Source organism: Brassica napus, chromosome C5 (assembly GCF_020379485.1).
Source record: "Brassica napus cultivar Da-Ae chromosome C5, Da-Ae, whole genome shotgun sequence".
In the NCBI taxonomy this organism is placed as follows: domain Eukaryota; kingdom Viridiplantae; phylum Streptophyta; class Magnoliopsida; order Brassicales; family Brassicaceae; genus Brassica; species Brassica napus.
Window position 1 is genome coordinate 52,198,090 of NC_063448.1, and position 17,632 is coordinate 52,215,721.

The 17,632-nt window shown below is 34.2% G+C and overlaps 3 protein-coding genes across 3 annotated transcripts; all 3 read right to left on the reverse strand.

Annotated features, from left to right (window-relative positions):
• Nucleotides 1-101: 101 nt before the first annotated feature.
• On the reverse strand, nt 102-3,534 carry LOC106373953 (putative F-box protein At1g47390). The gene has a single exon (XM_013814064.3). The coding sequence runs from the start codon at nt 2,539-2,541 to the stop codon at nt 1,429-1,431; it is 1,113 nt and encodes a 370-aa protein (XP_013669518.1). The 5' UTR covers nt 2,542-3,534; the 3' UTR covers nt 102-1,428.
• Nucleotides 3,535-3,737: 203 nt separating this feature from the next.
• On the reverse strand, nt 3,738-6,532 carry LOC106345582 (3-phosphoinositide-dependent protein kinase 2-like). The gene is made up of 11 exons (XM_013784759.3): nt 6,187-6,532; nt 5,935-6,115; nt 5,804-5,856; nt 5,630-5,731; nt 5,452-5,560; nt 5,257-5,335; nt 4,802-4,967; nt 4,586-4,720; nt 4,354-4,508; nt 4,064-4,286; nt 3,738-3,982 (listed from the first exon to the last, which is right to left on the reverse strand). The coding sequence occupies exons 1-11, from the start codon at nt 6,355-6,357 to the stop codon at nt 3,899-3,901; spliced, it is 1,458 nt and encodes a 485-aa protein (XP_013640213.1). The 5' UTR covers nt 6,358-6,532; the 3' UTR covers nt 3,738-3,898.
• A 31-nt stretch (nt 6,533-6,563) lies between these two features.
• On the reverse strand, nt 6,564-9,398 carry LOC106452691 (probable U3 small nucleolar RNA-associated protein 7). Its single transcript, XM_048759283.1, has 9 exons — nt 9,170-9,398; nt 8,933-9,021; nt 8,792-8,857; nt 8,619-8,708; nt 8,339-8,471; nt 8,076-8,194; nt 7,923-7,990; nt 7,781-7,829; nt 6,564-7,713 (listed from the first exon to the last, which is right to left on the reverse strand). The coding sequence occupies exons 2-9, from the start codon at nt 8,996-8,998 to the stop codon at nt 6,700-6,702; spliced, it is 1,605 nt and encodes a 534-aa protein (XP_048615240.1). The 5' UTR covers nt 8,999-9,021; nt 9,170-9,398; the 3' UTR covers nt 6,564-6,699.
• Between the last annotated feature and the right edge of the window lie 8,234 nt (nt 9,399-17,632).

Here is a 17,632-nt window from a genome sequence, read left to right on the forward strand (position 1 = left end):
ATGACAATGACAATCTTGTAATTACTTGAAGATGATGAGGGTGAGAGAGTAAAAATGTCATTTTCGAAAAAAAAGAAAAAAAAAATTGATGGCATTTTCGTAAATTATATGAACTTGTGGGGTGAATAGGGCAAAACCAATTTTCAAAAAAAAAAGACGTTAATTTTGTGTTTGACTTTAAGTTATAGGCCAACATTAGATCCCCCATATTCTCTCCGTTCGTATTTATCATGTGTTTTATTTTATTTTTCATATTTATTTTGGAAAAGAAAATATAAGACCATCCGTTTACAAAAAAGAAATATATACGACCATGCCGAAACCTAAGTGCATGGGCTTTTTTTTTAAACGCTATGTTTTGTTGAGATCTTATAAGTATTTTCAAGAATCATCATTAATCTTTTTAATTCTGAATTTTGTCAAAAAAAAAATCTTTTTAATTGTGAAGGTGATAAATAAGTTATATCTTTCAATAAAGGCAAAAATTAAACTTGTCAACAAAGAAGAAGATCAAACTTGTCTCTGAAGCAATGTTCAAAAAAAAAAAAAACTTGTCTCTGATGCAAAACTTTAGTGGACAATATATAGACTTGCATGAGCATGAGAACGTTGTGGTGTTTTACTGCTAGTAAGAAGATGGTGCATGTTTCTATATATATTTTTGATAATTAATGTTGAGACAATGTAGTTCTTGAAAAATTAGGAACACACAATAAAGAGGAATGCCAGAAGTCGCAGATTCGACCATCTGTTAGTACGGTGACAATCCTTCTCCAAAAGTTTTTAAAGGATTTTCTTGAATTTGGAGCGCAATATGGTGGTAGCTAATCACTATAAAGAAAATTTACGTGCATGGGCTTTTTTTTTAAACGCTATGTTTTGTTGAGATCTTATAAGTATTTTCAAGAATCGCCATTAATATCTCTATTTTAATTGTGACGGTGATAAATAAGTTATACATTTAGTGGATCAAAGATAAACAAAAAAAGATCAAACTTGTCTCTGAGGCAAAACTTTAGTGGACAAGATAAACTTGCATTAGAACGTTGTGGTATTGTGCTGCTAGTAAGTAGATGGTGCATGTTTCTTCTGTGCATATTTTTGATAATTAGTGTTGAGACAAATGTAGTTCTTAAAATTAGGAGCATATAGTACGTACATACGACTACCATATAGTCAAAAGAATTTAACGTACGTTTCGAAGTCAAAACCACGAGTTAAACTGAATTCGTTAAACATAATCTAGTTTGCTCCAAAGCATTATAAAAGAAATCATTCTGAGAAAATAAAAGCAAAACAAAAAGGAAATTTAGCAAAATCTCTACTTCCAACAAAGAAGGTTGTTAATAATGAAAACAACAAAACCCAAATCAACCGAAGCGTCCTCAAGAACCAAACAAGAAGCTGAATGTAACGAGATTAAACTAGTCATTCTGGTTCTTCTTTTTTTACTCCAGGAACCGAGACCAAGCTGGGAATAAAAGAGCAATGCGAAGGCCAAAAATTATCGGCAACAAGATCTATTTTGGTTTTACTGATCAAGTTATTGTTCTCCACAACATAGATCCAAGCTTGACCATCTTTGTCGCAAGAACACACTACAAGTGTTTTATCGTTGATGAAGTAACTTGGCTGTACCAAATCCGGCAAGTTAGGAATTGACACTTCCATGAAATTCATCCATTCCACATCTCTACCACCCCGTTTATGAATCTTGTTCTTGGTCACCCAAATCTGAATCTTCTTTGTTAGATGGGATTGCTTTAACAACGAAAACCGATCTCCCATAAATACCCTAAGAACAAGAGCATCCTCATGCTTGTTATCCTCACATGGCAGATCACACAATTGGTTGAATGTTTCCTTAGTAAAATCGAAGTTAACTATGAAGTACGAGTACTTGGTTTCGTTATAAGAAGCAACACGATACCAAGTTCCATTCAAAGACACACCACTGGTACTGTAAAAAGCAATTACAGCATCCTCAGTAGTACTACTAGTACTAGACTTCATCACACCTCTTTGTTCCTTCCATGCATCGGATGAAAAATCAAGGGTTTTCCAAAATGTCTTTGTAGGATCTAGTTCCGTCCGATGAGTCCCAAGGGTCTTGTAACCATTATCATCATCATAACCTATGCCACAGAATTCAAAACTACTATGGTTACCCTCGTGCTCGACCCATCTAGTCTGTCTTAACCATGGGTTCGAAACCATGCCTCTTTTACCCATGTCACATAGCAAAAGCCCATCGCAATCCATCAAGCGTCTAGGTAACTCATGAGGTTCTAAAGCAGGAATATCTAACGTCAAGTCATGCACCTCGATCTTTGGATTGACGCTTACCGAATAAATCTTGGATTTGGTTGCTAAGATGAATCGATACGTCATCTTGGTCTTGTGTTTTTTTATGAACGTCTTGTCGCTTAAAAGAGCGTTCCATTGTTTGGAGACGGTTCTGAACCGGACAAGAGATTCAGGAGGGACACAAGAGAGGATCTCTTCAGTCAAATCCCACGGAAGCTTCTCCTGGTTAGCCATTAGGGTCTTTTACTTTCAGATTAACTACTTTGCTTATTAAGTTTTCCCAACTAGGGTTTAAACTGTTTATTCCGTAAACATATCCGTAGAAGATTAAAGATATTTACAAAAGACTAATGTAAATTGTCTCTAGATATACGACTACTAACGTGTATCTAGGAAAATCAGTAAATCTGATAATTGAAGCAATGTATATGTGGCTTTAAAATTTAAGAAATATAGTAAATAATAATATATCATGACTTTTACGTGTTTTTAACCATTATATATATCATTTGACGATAAAATAAACAATGATATATCATTTACTATAATTTTTGAACTCCTTTAACTCTTTATTTGGATTTATTAATGTAGTTTATTTAGAGTATGAATTGTGTTTCATTGATCATGTTTGAGTAACTCACTTGTTAGATTTAAAGGGTTTTAAGGTTACTAATGAATTTCTTGATAGAGTTGCTAGGGTTATTTTTCATATTGTTTTAATGTTAGATTTGGATTGATAAATTGAAATCTCGATTTTAAAATAATTGGTAGACACAAAATGTTATTACAAAAATGTTATTAATAGCCTAAACTAAAATTGGTTAAATATTTATGATTTATAAATTTAGTAAACTTATCAAACTTGATTCAAGTTTTAATGCTTATCTGAACTGATTGAATTCACAAAGAGATTTCGAATTTACCAGTGTTATGCACATCAAATGAAACTGAATGGAACTTTTTTACTTCTTTTCGCAGGGTATCGATCGATAAATCTCTGTGTGTGTTTATATTTTTATTTTTCTTAACCACTATTTGCTTTAGATCTATGATTCTTTTTGGTTTAAATAAACAATGTCGAAAGTGGTGTACGTACATACAGTTTCTCATATAATATAAGCCGATTATTCCTCTCTAAATGCATTTTTTCTGCATGTAAAATTCGAAATGGATTACATTCAAAGAAAAAATGGATAACATTCCATACAATTTCTGCAGTCTGCACATGCTGAATCAGACAAGAACCCTTATTACCGAAATAACAGATTCATTAACTACTATAAATGCTCATCTTATGCGCCCGGAGAAGCCAAACTTACGGCCCAAGAAACGTCCTTGAATGCAGAGAAGACTCTTCTCTTATGCATACAAACCAGATGTAGTGATAGTACTCAATTGAATTACATGAAAGAAACAAAAATAATATCAAAGGAACAAATAACAATTTGGGATGTAATGAATGGACTCTTATGCATACAAACCAGATGTAGTGATAGTACTCAATTGAATTACATGAAAGAAACAAAAATAATATCAAAGGAACAAATAACAATTTGGGATGTAATGAATGGACACAACCAGCCTACGAGTCTCAACGGTTTTGAAGAGTTTCAATTGCCTTTCTCCACTGCAAAGCTCGTTGTTTCGAGTCTTCAATCGATAGAACCTTCTTCGGCTGCCAAATAAAATCAACAGTCAAGTTTTGATCTCCTAGAAAAATAAAAAGCTGGTGAGATGCATTGTGAATGTGTGTTACTGTGCAAATCTTGAAATGGGAAGGACTTGAGATTTGAACGTTGAGGTCACTGGAGTTATCAGACCAGATGATGTTCCCTTTGGCAACAAGCTTTGATGGATCAACGTAGATCAGTCTCGGTTTGTTGGTGAGTATTAGCTGCACTTTCTTATTCGTGATTTTCCGTAGCTTCTTCACTGCTGATAGCATTATAACCGATTCTCCCGGTTCAAGAAACTGTTGCCTGATCACAAAACCGGGTTAGGATTTTGAAAACAGAGATCAGTAAAAGCCTAGTGGTAGTCTCTCACCATCTCGAATCAAATGAGTCTATGGAGGCAAGCCTTGTTATGGAACCAGAGGATTCAGAAGTTGAAGAGGGACCATTGTTCTGCATGGCTGAGGCATCTCCAACATGTGTTGGATTCCATGGAGAACCGTCTCTCTCAGGAGATGCTGACTGAGACTGCACAAGATAAAAACTGGATCAAGATAAAAACTGGTTAGGAGTATATATATATATATATATAAGGAGGTAAATACCGAAGGATCTGGAGCTAGTTTGGGAGGAGTTTGTGATCTTGGTTTTTTCCAATCAACTCCTTTGAAGAAAGGATGTCTCTTGAGAGAAGCATAACCTTCTGGTCCAGCTCCTGGTCTTCTACTAGGATCTGTATCCTGAAAGAGAGTACCAGAGATCAAGACTTGTTGTGTTTCCTAATGAGCAAAAGGACTTAAGGTAAAGGGAGCATAACTTACCAGCAACCGGTCGATGAGGTCTCTTGCTGCTTCTGAGAAATGATTTGGGAACTTTAAGTCTCTAGCTATAATCCTTTGGAAAATCAGCCATTCACTTGCATCTTTGAATGGAGATGTTCCTGATAGCATTTGGTACAGAGTGCAGCCCAGTGCCCAGAGATCGTTTCTGTTTGAAGTTGTTCCACAAATAACAAAGAAAAATTGTTTCAAGTAAGAGGCATTGTAGTAATCCACAGAACCAAAAAAAGCTTCATCACATAGTGGTGAAACATTTGTTCTAACCAGTGTTATAAACGAAACGATTTTTCCTAAATATTTTTTTTTTTAAATCGGTCTAGGCGCTCAATAAAATCGGTCTAAGCGCCCGCCTAAACAATAATGCTCTATAAGGCGTTTAATCATCGCCTAGTGATTTCTTGAACATTAGTTCTAAGTTCTAACATAATAGTCTGTACCCGAAAGTTGCTGGAGAGGAGTTGAGAACTTCAGGAGGAACATATGCAGCCGTACCGACAAAAGTGCAGGCCTTATCATCTGCATAAGTCACCAGTGTTACAGACAGGCTTACAAAACAAGAATCTGAAAACAATTATCAATAACTACTAAAGCCTTGAGAATATAGGAAAGGATATGGAACTTCATATATTTACCGGAAGCTGCATTGGGAAGTAGAGTGATCTGGCTGTCTTGCATAGGCTTTACACTACCAAAATCAGCAATCTTAATGTGTCCATCTGAAGTCAGCAACAGATTCTCCGGCTACTCACTCAAAAACACAAGTTAGCAATAATATCCTTGTTAAGGTTGAAATGTAGAGAAAGAAGCTACCTTAATATCTCTATGTATCAGTCCCATAGTATGTATATACTCAAGAGCATCCACAACTTCTGCACCATAGAACCGAGCTTCATCCTCTGATAGACAACCTTTCTGCCAAAAACGCAACACAACATTTTGAGAATATGAATCAGTCTCCTAGATTCTGAGTAGTATTAATCTTACTCGGGTGATTTGGTCAAAAAGCTCCCCACCTTCACAAGATTCAAGCGCCATGTCTATAAAATGAGACCAAGATCACTTATTGTTCAAGCAGAGAGAGTGGATGGTCTATAAAATAAAGAAACTAAGCTTACATAGAGAGAAGTTATCTTGAAATGTAAAGAAGAGTTTGACAATCCCAGGATGGTCGAGTTGATCAAGAACAATCCTCTCAAGCTTGACATAAGCTGTTTTATTCTCCTTGGTTATAAACTTTTTGTCCATGATCTTCAACGCGTACACGCCTCCATCCTTCTTCTTCGTCGCCCTAACAACCTGTGTTCAAATTTATCCATAAGCCTGCTTATGTAAAGGATACATACAGATTAATGAGTAGAGATCAACACCTTTGAATAAGAGCCAACGCCATAGATCTTGTCGAGCTCGAAATCTTGGACGGTGAAATTCTCTTGAGGAGCCTTGAATGCGAAGCTCTTGCTTCTTGATATGCTGCCTTCAACATTTGATGCATTCCCTTGAAGGGAAAGCTTTGAATCAAATTCATCCTCCATTGTCATCAACTTTCTTCTATATCTCCACAAGGCCCCACATTGGATCTCTTACATATGATGATCTTGAAGTTTATGCGAGAAAATTCTCAATTCGATGAAGAAGAAGAAATGTGACACTTTCTTCATCTTCTTCTTTCTATTTTTAACATAATAATTTTATAAGAATCATTTGTATTTTTATTTCATTACTTCAACATGTGAAACATGAAACATTCTATGAGAAATGTTTTTTTTTTTGCTAAGTCGTATAATGTCGATTTTCTCATAATAGGAACATTAGGAGAAACGGAAAAAAAAAAAAAATCTTAAGACATCACTTTCAGGTTCTGTCTGTGTTTCACATCACTTTCAGTTTTTTCGGGCAAACCTTTTCAAACTTGATGGCAGATCTGCCGCAGCATCTTCACCGATCCTTCTCTTCTTACCAGCAGCACCCTGCTCTTGCTCCGGGAACGTCTTCTTCACGTTCTCCACCAACTCTTTCTTCTTCTTAGTCCTCTTACTCGGTTTATTCCTTCCTTTAGTCTTCTTCTTCAGCTCAACCCCCTTCGCCGCTTCTACCGCCACCTCTTTCTCAGCTTCAATCTCTCCTCTCGTCGGCCTCTCCTTCCTCCTCGAAGGCCTCATCGCACCGATCTTAGAAGGATCCAGCATGATCGTCTCGGGCGGGAGCTTATCGAGCAGCAAGTGCACTTCCTTCTCCCGCCTCTGCTTCGTCGTTTCGAACGGGTTAGCCACCCAGGAATCGAAGTTCGGCTCTCCAGACCCTGGAATGAGAACGCTGGACCATCCCATCGAGTGACCGATCCCGAGAACGTCCTCGTACGGTCTGAACATCACCTTCTCGATCTGGTAGCCTTTCACCATCGAGTGGCTCATGTATCTGCTATAGTCACCGCTCGAGTCTCCTAGAACCTGAACGAACGATCCGGTTCCAGCTGCTAGCAAACCTTTCTGGCTGAAACTCAGCGTCTTGGCGTGGAAGCCGTGGATGGTCTGAACCTCCTCGAATTTGCGGAGATCCCAGATCTTGAGTTTGCGCTCTTTGCCTGACGTAGCCATGAGGTGGCCGTTTGGGTGGAACGCGACGGAGGAGACTGGACCGGGGTGGCACTGCATTTGGACTAGAGGTGCTTGGCTTGTTGGTTTCCACATTGTGACGGTTCCACCAGAGTGTCCCAAGGCAACGACACCGTTGTAAGGATTCACTTCCATTACATCTGTTCTGCCTTTGCCTGTTCGGATACTAGCCACCATGTCTCCGTAGGTTACGTCTTGGTAGTGTAGCTGTCCGATTTTGTTCACTGATGCGAGGAGGAAATGGTTCTTTAGGAACCTGAGTCTAGCCACTGGACCACGTTCCTGAAGTAGAAAAGGTTTGAAGTCAATATAACCAAGAACAATATAAAAAAAAGACAATAAGCCTCACCTTCAAACAATGGAGCTCAGTTCCATCTCTCGCATAAATATAAGAATACCTGTCAAAAATCAACGAGTCAAAACATTAGACTAAGACACAAGGAGACATAGCATAGAGAAGGTGATGTTAATAGATGTGAAAACACACATACTTCTTCTGGGCAGCTGCAAAGAATTGGTCATTGTGCAGGAATGCAACATCACGTACTGTTTCCCGTACCTGCAGATATCATCAACTTCTATCAAGAACCATATCATAAAGAAAAATCCCTACATAAAGTTATTATGAAATAAAAAAAACCGACCTGGATCTCTTTAATTAAGTTCATACTCATCATGTCTACAAGAGCAAGGTGGCCTTTGCGACCACCAGCTAGCATATGCCGTCCACTTGCAGTAAAATCGAGTTTGTACGGGCCAAAATCTACATATGCTCACCGGCGTCAGTGAAATGAATCAGAAGAACACATAAAAAAAAGAAAGTCTCCATCACACAGAGTAACCTAATTACAAATTTTACAACTTGAGATAAGACTTTCCCTCTGAGAGGAAGCTATTGTTCATTTACCTGGGAGCACAATGTCATATTGGTTTCTTGAGCTTAATATATCAACTTCTTTGGCAATATCTGTCTGCTTGACCCGCCATGTCTTCTCTAAACCATCAGTCTCCAAGTACCCTGCTGAAGCCGGCAAGAGCCACTACATAAAAACAAAGCAATTAAGAACTCGAAACCAGCTGAAGTATCAAGAAACTGTTGCTTAACGTCAAGTGAAGCACTCATCTCCAAGAAGCACTGGAAAAAACAAGATCAACACGAAGCTGGACTGAAGGAGTAAAACTTTTACCTTCTCGATTTTAGCAGCAGCTTTTGCAGACTTCCCATACAACTTTTCTCGTGAAGCAAGTTGAGTCTTTAGTTTCTTATCTTTCAACGTCTGCAGAACAAGAAGACAACACTCAACTTCTGCATTTTCACAAACCAAAAGCCACAAATCAATTAAAACTCTTATGTTTATACCTCTAAGTTAGCACCTTCTCCTCTAAGATACTTCTTTTCTTTAGCCTCCAACTCAACATCGATCTCCTGCATACAAAAATTGAAGCAAAGTTCTCAACTTTACTGAAACCCACAAACAATTAAAGTGCTTGAACTTAGTACCTGCTCATCAGGAGGCAAGACCTTCTCCATGAGATTGTTATCCTCTAAAGCGACCTCCATCGTCATCCCTTGCAATTTTTCCTTATAACCTAAACGAATCAGACAACTCATTACACTTGAATCTCAAAACCAACGGATCCAGCAGTGAGCTTAGATTCATATTCATTCCGATTGAATCATGGTTCAGCTACGTTTTACAACAGAACGGGAGGAAGAGCTATGAAGATCGAGACGAACCTGAGAAAAAGAAATGAACTTTTGAATTAGCTTTCACCTGAGAGGCGTGAGTTTGAGATTTGAGACGGCGGCGGTGAGGAAGAAACAGCACACGACGACGGTGAAGCTTTTTTAAAGGGTTTAGCAGAAGAAAGATGCGTTAATTGGGGCATCGAACCTGCGCTGATTGGACTTCGAGGGTTTTTGTAATTTTAGGGTTTTACAAAACAAATAATAATTACGAAAAAAAGGAAAAAATAATAATCGAGATAATTTGAGTAAGCCTGGGGTTGACAAAAAAGAAGAAGAGAGTATTAGGCCTGGAGTACTCTTAACTGGGCCTGAGCTGGGTAAAAGAAAGAGCCTAGCGAGACCCCCGTTATTAAATACAAAATATTGAAAGTTGTTCTGTAATATACCATCTATCTACCTATACTATTATTTAAGAAGTAATTTAGCTTATTTGTCATGTTTTTCATGATTTAAAGATATTTTGCTTATTTGTCATATTTTCAACAATCTATACTATTATTTAAGAAGTGATTTAGCTTACTTATCATATTTTCCATGATTTTAAGATATTTTGCTTATTTGTCATGTTTTCAACAATTTTAGTTAATAATTTTCTCATTTGTTATATTTTAATTAATTTAATTGAAACATTAGTTTAAATAATCGATCTATATTACTATTTAAAACTTAAAAATCATCATCTATATAAATATTTGATATCATTTTATTTATCGTAAACTAAATGCATAATGTTTGATTTTGCCGATTATATAATATTTGACGTTAAGTTTATATGGGAAATATGCTTTAAACTATCACAAAAGTTTAACCATGCTAAGGGACATAATGAAACCCTTGATTTTTTTGTCTTGGTGAATGTTAGCGTCAGTAGATATATGTATATACATATTTCTGTTTATTGATGGACATAATGAAACCTTTGATTTTGCAATACGAATTGATCTTCATTGACTATTTTGAAACCCTTGATTTTGCTATACGAATTGACATGTTCATTGACTCTTGAGGTTTAATAGTTAGTTATATTATTATATTATAAAGTTTTGAAATATTGATTGGTTTCTAATAGTATCCGGCGAGAAGATAGATCAAATATTAAAAAGGAATATTGCTGATGTTTTAATATATCCAGTGAATTGAAGAAAGTGATTGGATGACCATCAAAAAATTTCATATTGACATGTAGGAGAAAGTTATAGGTTAACACTTCATGATTTTAAAATAATTTAGAAATCCAATACTTCTTTTTTGTAACTTAAATCCAATACTTCTTATGAGGCAGTTTCAGGACAATTAATAAATTTTGAGAAGTCTTCAATTCAATTTGGACATAGGATTGAAGATTCTGTCAAACAAGATTTAAGGGATATTTTGGGCATCCAGAACCTTGGAGGCATGGGATCATACTTGGGTTTACCGGAAAATATGGGGGCTCAAAGATTCAAGTTTTTAGTTTCGTCCAAGATCGTTTAAATAATAGAGTCAATGGGTGGACTTTTAGGTTCTTCACAAAAGGAGGAAAAGAAGTGATAATTAAATCAGTGATCACTGCATTACCAAATCATACGATGTCCTGCTATCGTTTGCCGAAAGCAACTGTAAAGAAACTGACGAGTGCGGTCTCACAATTCTGGTGGAGTCCAGGGGGAAGCACAAGAGGCATGCATTGGAAATCATGGGATAAGGTGTGTGCAGACAAAGAAGAAGGAGGTTTGGGGTTTAAAGACATCACAGATTTTAATACGGCAATGCTTGGTAAACAGTTATGGCGCCTGATAGAAAAGCCAAATACTTTATTCTCTCGAGTTTTCAAAGGTCGGTATTATAGGAATGCTTCGCCTTTGGAACCGATTCGTTCATATTCTCCGTCATATGGCTGGCGGAGTATTGTTTCTGCTAGATCTCTGGTTAGCAAAGGACTAATCAAAAGGGTGGGATCAGGGTCTTCTATATCTGTATGGAACGATCCTTGGCTCCCAACCACTCGCCCGAGACCAGCTAATAAAAATCAACACAATTTATATCCGGAACTTACTGTAGAATCCCTCATTGATTCTACATCGCGTACTTGGAATTTAGAGGTAATTCGTGCGTTGGTGGATCCTCAGGATGCAAAACTTATAGAAAGTATACCACTGGGCAGGACTCAACGGGTAGATAGAGATGGATGGCACTTTACAAAAAATGGAAAATTTTCGGTTAAATCAGGATATCAAGTAGAACGTATCTACCCAGATAGAGATAGACCACCGTTACTGATTGGTCCTACAGTGGATGTTTTAAAGGCTCACTGCTGGAAAATACGGTGCCCACCGAAATTAAAACATTTTCTATGGCAATTAATGACAGGATGCATTGCAGTGCGGAAGAATTTACAAGCAAGGGGGATTAAAGGAGATATATGTTGTGTAAGATGTGGAGCTGTGGAGGAATCGATAAATCATGTTTTTTTTTGAATGTCCGCCAGCTCTTCAGGTTTGGGCTCTTTCGAAGATACCATCAAATCCAACTATTTTTCCAACAAATTCCCTCTTTACAAACATGGATTATCTATTCTGGAGAATTCTCCCGTCGATGGAAGATCATCAGTTTGCATGGATACTTTGGTACATTTGGAAAGCTAGGAATAATAAAGTTTTTAGTAATTTGGATATGGACCCTATGGATACGCTTAAACTGGCTGAAACAGAATCGATACTGTGGGCGGAAGCACAAATAGCAATCGATCAGAGGATGATAACATCAATAATAGATCCGATATTACCGTCGATACCAGGTAGATGGTGTTTTACAGATGGCTCATGGAAAGAGGGTGTTAGTTTCTCAGGACAAGGTTGGCTTAGTACTTTGGAAGGGTTTGATGGTTTGTTGGGGGCGAGAAATGTCAGGGCTAGTCTTTCGCCTCTTCATGCGGAAATAGAAGCGTTACTCTGGGCAATGGAATGCATGAGGAATTTACGTCAATTTCAGGTTACGTTTGCAACGGATTGTTCTCAATTGGTGAAGATGGTTTCGGAACCAGAAGAATGGCCAGCTTTTGCAAATTATTTAGAAGACATCACGATCCTGAAGGAGAGCTTCATAAGAGCAGACATTATCTATGTACCACGGACGCAAAATTCAAAGGCGGATAGTCTGGCACGCAGTGCTAGGAAGCAATCGTCTTTTGTCGTTCACATGGATTCAACTCACCCGGTTTGGTTCACAGAGTCAACATGAGTCTGTAATGCTGATGACAAAAAAAAAAAAAAAAATCCAATACTTCTTGAAAACATATTTCTCATTCGCTGGATATGAAGATATACACATTGGATTAGATTTAGTTATATTTTATGCTAATTATTAATTTTAATAAATTTTTTTAGTAATTTAACTGATAATTTATCATTATGTTCAAAATAATTAAAAAATTGTAACAATACTATCATACTTAAATTTATATTATATTTAATTTAATAACATTAAAATATTATATATATATATATATATATATATATATATATATATATGTTTACATTATATTTGGTTTTAGTAATATTAAATCGGTTTTAATTTTAGTATATATAACATATAAGATATAATGAATCATCTATCTTTTAAAATAAATTTATTAGGACAATCAAAATCACTCATTTTGATATTTTTTTTACAAAAGTTGGCTAAGATACGAAAAATATATTTTTTTTACGAAGTGATTTTTTGCTCTCACGTTAAAAGTTAAAGCGTTTAAAATCATCATTATCCTTAATAAATAATAATATTAGATTAATTTATTAATATATAATTACCATAAATTAAAAAAAATTATATATTATGTTATCCAAAAATACTTTACATCGTAATATTTTAAAAATAAATATAAATCCATGTATATATTTTTATACATATATAAATGTTTTCAAATTTATTTTACGTAATAAAATATATTTTATTAAAATAAAAAAACTTATCTTATATAAAAACTTTATAATATATCTATTTACAAATATTTGTAAGATTATTAAGTACACAAGTGCGGGCAAATCACCTAGTTTATTTTATTTTGCCAAACTTAAACCCCCTGTAGACAGTGATTACTCTTCTACAGTTTTCAAATACGTAAGTGCATGTTCGCTTGAAGCCATTTCAATGTGGATGACTTGTATATATGTTTAGTTTACTCTTGCATGAGTCTTCCAAGTTATTTTTTTCTACTAGATTTTTTCTGTATGTTTCATGCTGATAATGCTATGTGCAATTAGATCAATCAAGATGATAGTATGATCACACATCTAGAACAAAATGTGTGGCTAGTTAACTTCACATTAATGTTTTCACCCACTTGCTTGAAAGTGATCCTCTAATGGAGAACCGACCTATATATCTTAGCTATTTTGGACCTTTAGGACAACATTGTCTGTTATTATTATTAGATTTTTTGGTTAACTAGCTCAAAGCATTGGATTCCAATATAACTATTTTCCGGATTATTCATATTTTATTAATATAATAATAATTATTATTGTGACTACATTTTTATACTAATATATAGATAATATTTTCAATATGCAGTGAACTGACATCCAAACATCGTCAACGCTTCCTAATTTCCTTGAAATCTAACAAAGCCATGTTAAAAAAAAACTATATAAGTAGATTAAGAAAGTACCAATTATGTCTTTCGTAATTATAAATAAATCTTGGTCACGCATGTGACTGCTGGTTTGCTGGTCCGGTCAGGACTCAGGCGGCCTCTCTAATAAAAAGTAACAACTACTATCATCAGCAACCTATTACGATAATTTTCTTGGTTAGATAAATGATGCGATTAATCTAAGTCAACTTTAATTTGTATGATAGATACATTCGTTCATCTTGATAACAGGGAGACAATTGAGTATGAAGTTTCATAAACCATCCAAGGGAGAGCCATGATGCTCCTTATCTTTACTTTTGGTGTCGATTGGTATAGTCTTTGGAATTTTATGGTATTTGATAATTTATTGCTGTCTACATCTAAATATATTAGTGTATAAGATTAAATAACAAAAGAATGAGTTCATGATTTAGAGGCCATGCACGTTACGTTTCACTTGCTTTCTTTGTCTACATTGTACATTACAACATATAAAATGCTAAAACGGTGGTGAATGCTAATCATTTATGTTATTTAGATTAAAAAAACAGAAATATTCTGGAATCCTATGTAGATTTGATCGACTATATGGATTTGCCAAAAATAAAATAAAAGGTCATTCTTATCAATTAGGTTTGTTTTCTTTGTAACCCACATGTCATAGTGATTCTTATGCCTACGATATATACTCTTTGTTATCACTCTTTAGTGTACGGCCATAATGGTTCATACCTTGAAAATATATGCGAGAATATTTCCTCCAACTCAAGATGTATATATGAATTTCAATATAATGAATATGAATATATTATAATATTTTTCTTCAGGTATATAACCCCTGATCGATTTACAAAAGTGTTATAAATCCAGGAGTCTTTAATCTTATTTTTTCTTGTCCTCTTTGGTTCGTGATATTTTCCATTTATAGGAAATATGTAACCAAATGAAACAAGATCTACTCTGAATTTGATTAAACTATATATGATTTCACTGTACAATCATCTGAGTTGATTTTTATTATAATGCATTTTAATTTTATAGGACTGTTTTAGAGTTCAGACTTCCATCCAGATCACTTGTTTTTATTTCCCCATCTAGTGTCCACTTAAGAACCAGAATCTAATTTAGTTGAATTTTAGACGGCTTGGTTTGGCCGAATCAAACAAACGTATAGATGATGGACCACCGAAACTTCAACATCGTGCATAATTGATGTTATTCTTGGGTTCACCCCCTAGGGTGACCAATAGAAAATTGTCATTTTAAATCTAGTATCTTTTAATTAAGGAAACCAAATAACTTGGCAAATTATATTATTTTTTCAAAATAAAATTTAAAAATAAATAAAAATAATATATAAAAAACGAAATCAAAAAAAAAAAATGTTGTCAACAAAACACTAAACCCTAAACTCTAATACTAAACCCTAAACTCAAATCCTAAACCCTAAATCCTTGGGTAAATCCTAAATCCTTGGGTAAACCCCTAAACCCTTGGAAAAACACTAAACATGTTGTCAACAAAACACTAAACCCTAAACTATAATCCTAAACCCTAAACCCTTGGGAAAACCTTAAACCCTTGGGTAAACCCTAAACCCTTAGGTAAACCCTAAACCCTTGGAAAAACACTAAACATTTGGATAAATTCTAAATTATAAATCTTAAACACTAAACACTAAACTCTAAATCTTAAAAATAAATATTTTTTTTTAAATAATCTTTTTTTAGAACTATTGTTATTTTTATTTATTTAATTTTTTATTTTTTATTTTAAAAGCATAATATAATTTGGTAAGTTGTTTTGTTTCCTTAATTAAAAGATACTAGATCTAAAAGGACAACTTTCTATTGGTTGGTGAACCTAAAGATTCACCCTAGGGGGTGAACCCAAGAAAAATTCTATTATAAATGCTACAGATTGTTTGATTGTGATTGTATGGTCTCATGGCCTCACAAATAACATCGGCTTATCCTAATACATCTCTCTGTGTCCATACCTCCCTTTGTACCTAAACCAAACCAAAAACGTGTCAATGTCTATAAACCAAAATAAGAAGTTTACAATTACCAAGAGAAAAGAATGGAGTAAAAAAGAAAGGTTGACAAAAACAAAAAGTAAATAAAAGCAAGGACAAGAGATCGAGATTTCCTGCGAGAGATCATTTAGATCTTTCTACTTCTGTACTTTCTTATTTGGATATTACTACTGACTTGCTTCCACAGATCTACTCTATATCATCACCACATGCACTCCGATACGTGGCATGTCCAAAAATTGTCATACGTTGCCGTATATCTACACATCATTTGTAATTTTTATATATACATGTTGTACATCACGCAGCGCAGCTAGTGTATATGTACAGAGAGATCGAATCTAACTTCAAATACGACATAGCATAATGATGACAAAAGAAAAAAGAAGTCCAGGTAGCAAAATATAAACTAAAGCTAAATCGACCAAAATGCAACCACTAGTAGAAGTTGAATCATAATCATAAATAGAGGCTAGTAGCAAACTCGTGTTACAGCCTAATAATTGTTATATGGCATGTAATGTAAGGTAGTGTATTTTCATATTATTAATCTCGGCGTGTAAAACGTTGTGGGTCCATCGTATATCTTGGAATCATAATGTCACATAAAAACTATACAGCTTCTCATATTGGACATTTAGTTGATAGATATAAAAATTACAAAAACTGTTTGCAATCAGTTGTTTACTTATATATAATGATGCATGAACAAGAGTTTAGATCTAAACACATGCCATGTCTTTAGATTGTAATAGTTACAAGACATATTTAACCAAACTTTATGTTTGAGATCTAAGATAAGACGTTGATCTAGAATTTGTATATATGCAAATGTACTTTACCTGTAGTTACAAGATTGTATTACTATTATTTTGATGGTCGTTACAGTTCTTTTTATCAAGTAAAAGTTTCTGTACATACGTACAGACTTTAGTGTTGTTGTTGAGACGATAACCCACACGTCTTTAGATGTACAAGAACACCATTTGCGTTTGTTTCATTTGCCGTGGCCCGCTAATTACTGCGCTTCCAAAATTTAAGTTTAATTTGTCTCTTGTATATTTGCAAAAAAAAAAACCCAGTGTTCCCAGAATTTCAAGTTTTTTTATCAAAAAATTACTAAATTATTACTAGTACTAGGTTAAGACTTGCGCCTTGCGCGGGATGAACATTGTATATTTAAATTATTTTTATATATTATATGTTCAGTTTTATATTATAAAATAATATATATATATATATATATATTTTGGATATATAAAAAGTCAATAACTATTACTTATATAATTATATTGGTGCGAATACGTAAAATTTTTTTTTAATCCAAACAATTACCTTTTATATTTTATATTGTATATAATTAAATTTAAATAATATATACATATATAAATATATACATAGATACATAGTATATTTTTAATCTTGATATATGTAAAATAATGTATTTTATTCATTTGTTTTTTTGATGATTTGTATATTTTTATAATAAAAACTTTAAAATCATTGATAACAAAATTTTCATTGTGCGATGTTTAAAAGTTTTAGTAATTTATAATCTTTAGAAACATTGAATGAAAATTTTAAAATTTAAATATTAAGTTGTCAGTATTTGTTCAGAGCTTCTACAAAAAAAATGTTTAAAGTAAATTTCAAAACTAAAATATTTATGTATTTTTAATGGTATATAGTTTAATTTAAAAGATATTAATATATATATATATATATTTTTTTTAATCTTGATATTTATTAAATGAGACTTTCTAATTATATGATTTTGTAATTATTTTTTGTCATAAAA

What these genes read in the sequence shown, in the direction of transcription:
- LOC106373953 (XM_013814064.3), bottom strand. Translation starts at nt 2,541, where the DNA reads ATGGCTAACCAGGAGAAGCTTCCGTGGGATTTGACTGAAGAGATCCTC.
- LOC106345582 (XM_013784759.3), bottom strand. Translation starts at nt 6,357, where the DNA reads ATGACAATGGAGGATGAATTTGATTCAAAGCTTTCCCTTCAAGGGAAT. An exon ending in GCGTTGGCTCTTATTCAAAG is followed by an intron (nt 6,116 to 6,186) that starts GTGTTGATCTCT and finishes ATTTGAACACAG; the next exon opens with GTTGTTAGGGCGACGAAGAA. An exon ending in GACTCATTTGATTCGAGATG is followed by an intron (nt 4,287 to 4,353) that starts GTGAGAGACTAC and finishes TTTTGTGATCAG; the next exon opens with GCAACAGTTTCTTGAACCGG.
- LOC106452691 (XM_048759283.1), bottom strand. Translation starts at nt 8,998, where the DNA reads ATGACGATGGAGGTCGCTTTAGAGGATAACAATCTCATGGAGAAGGTC. An exon ending in GAGAAGGTGCTAACTTAGAG is followed by an intron (nt 8,709 to 8,791) that starts GTATAAACATAA and finishes CTTGTTCTGCAG; the next exon opens with ACGTTGAAAGATAAGAAACT. An exon ending in ACTTAATTAAAGAGATCCAG is followed by an intron (nt 7,991 to 8,075) that starts GTCGGTTTTTTT and finishes TGATATCTGCAG; the next exon opens with GTACGGGAAACAGTACGTGA.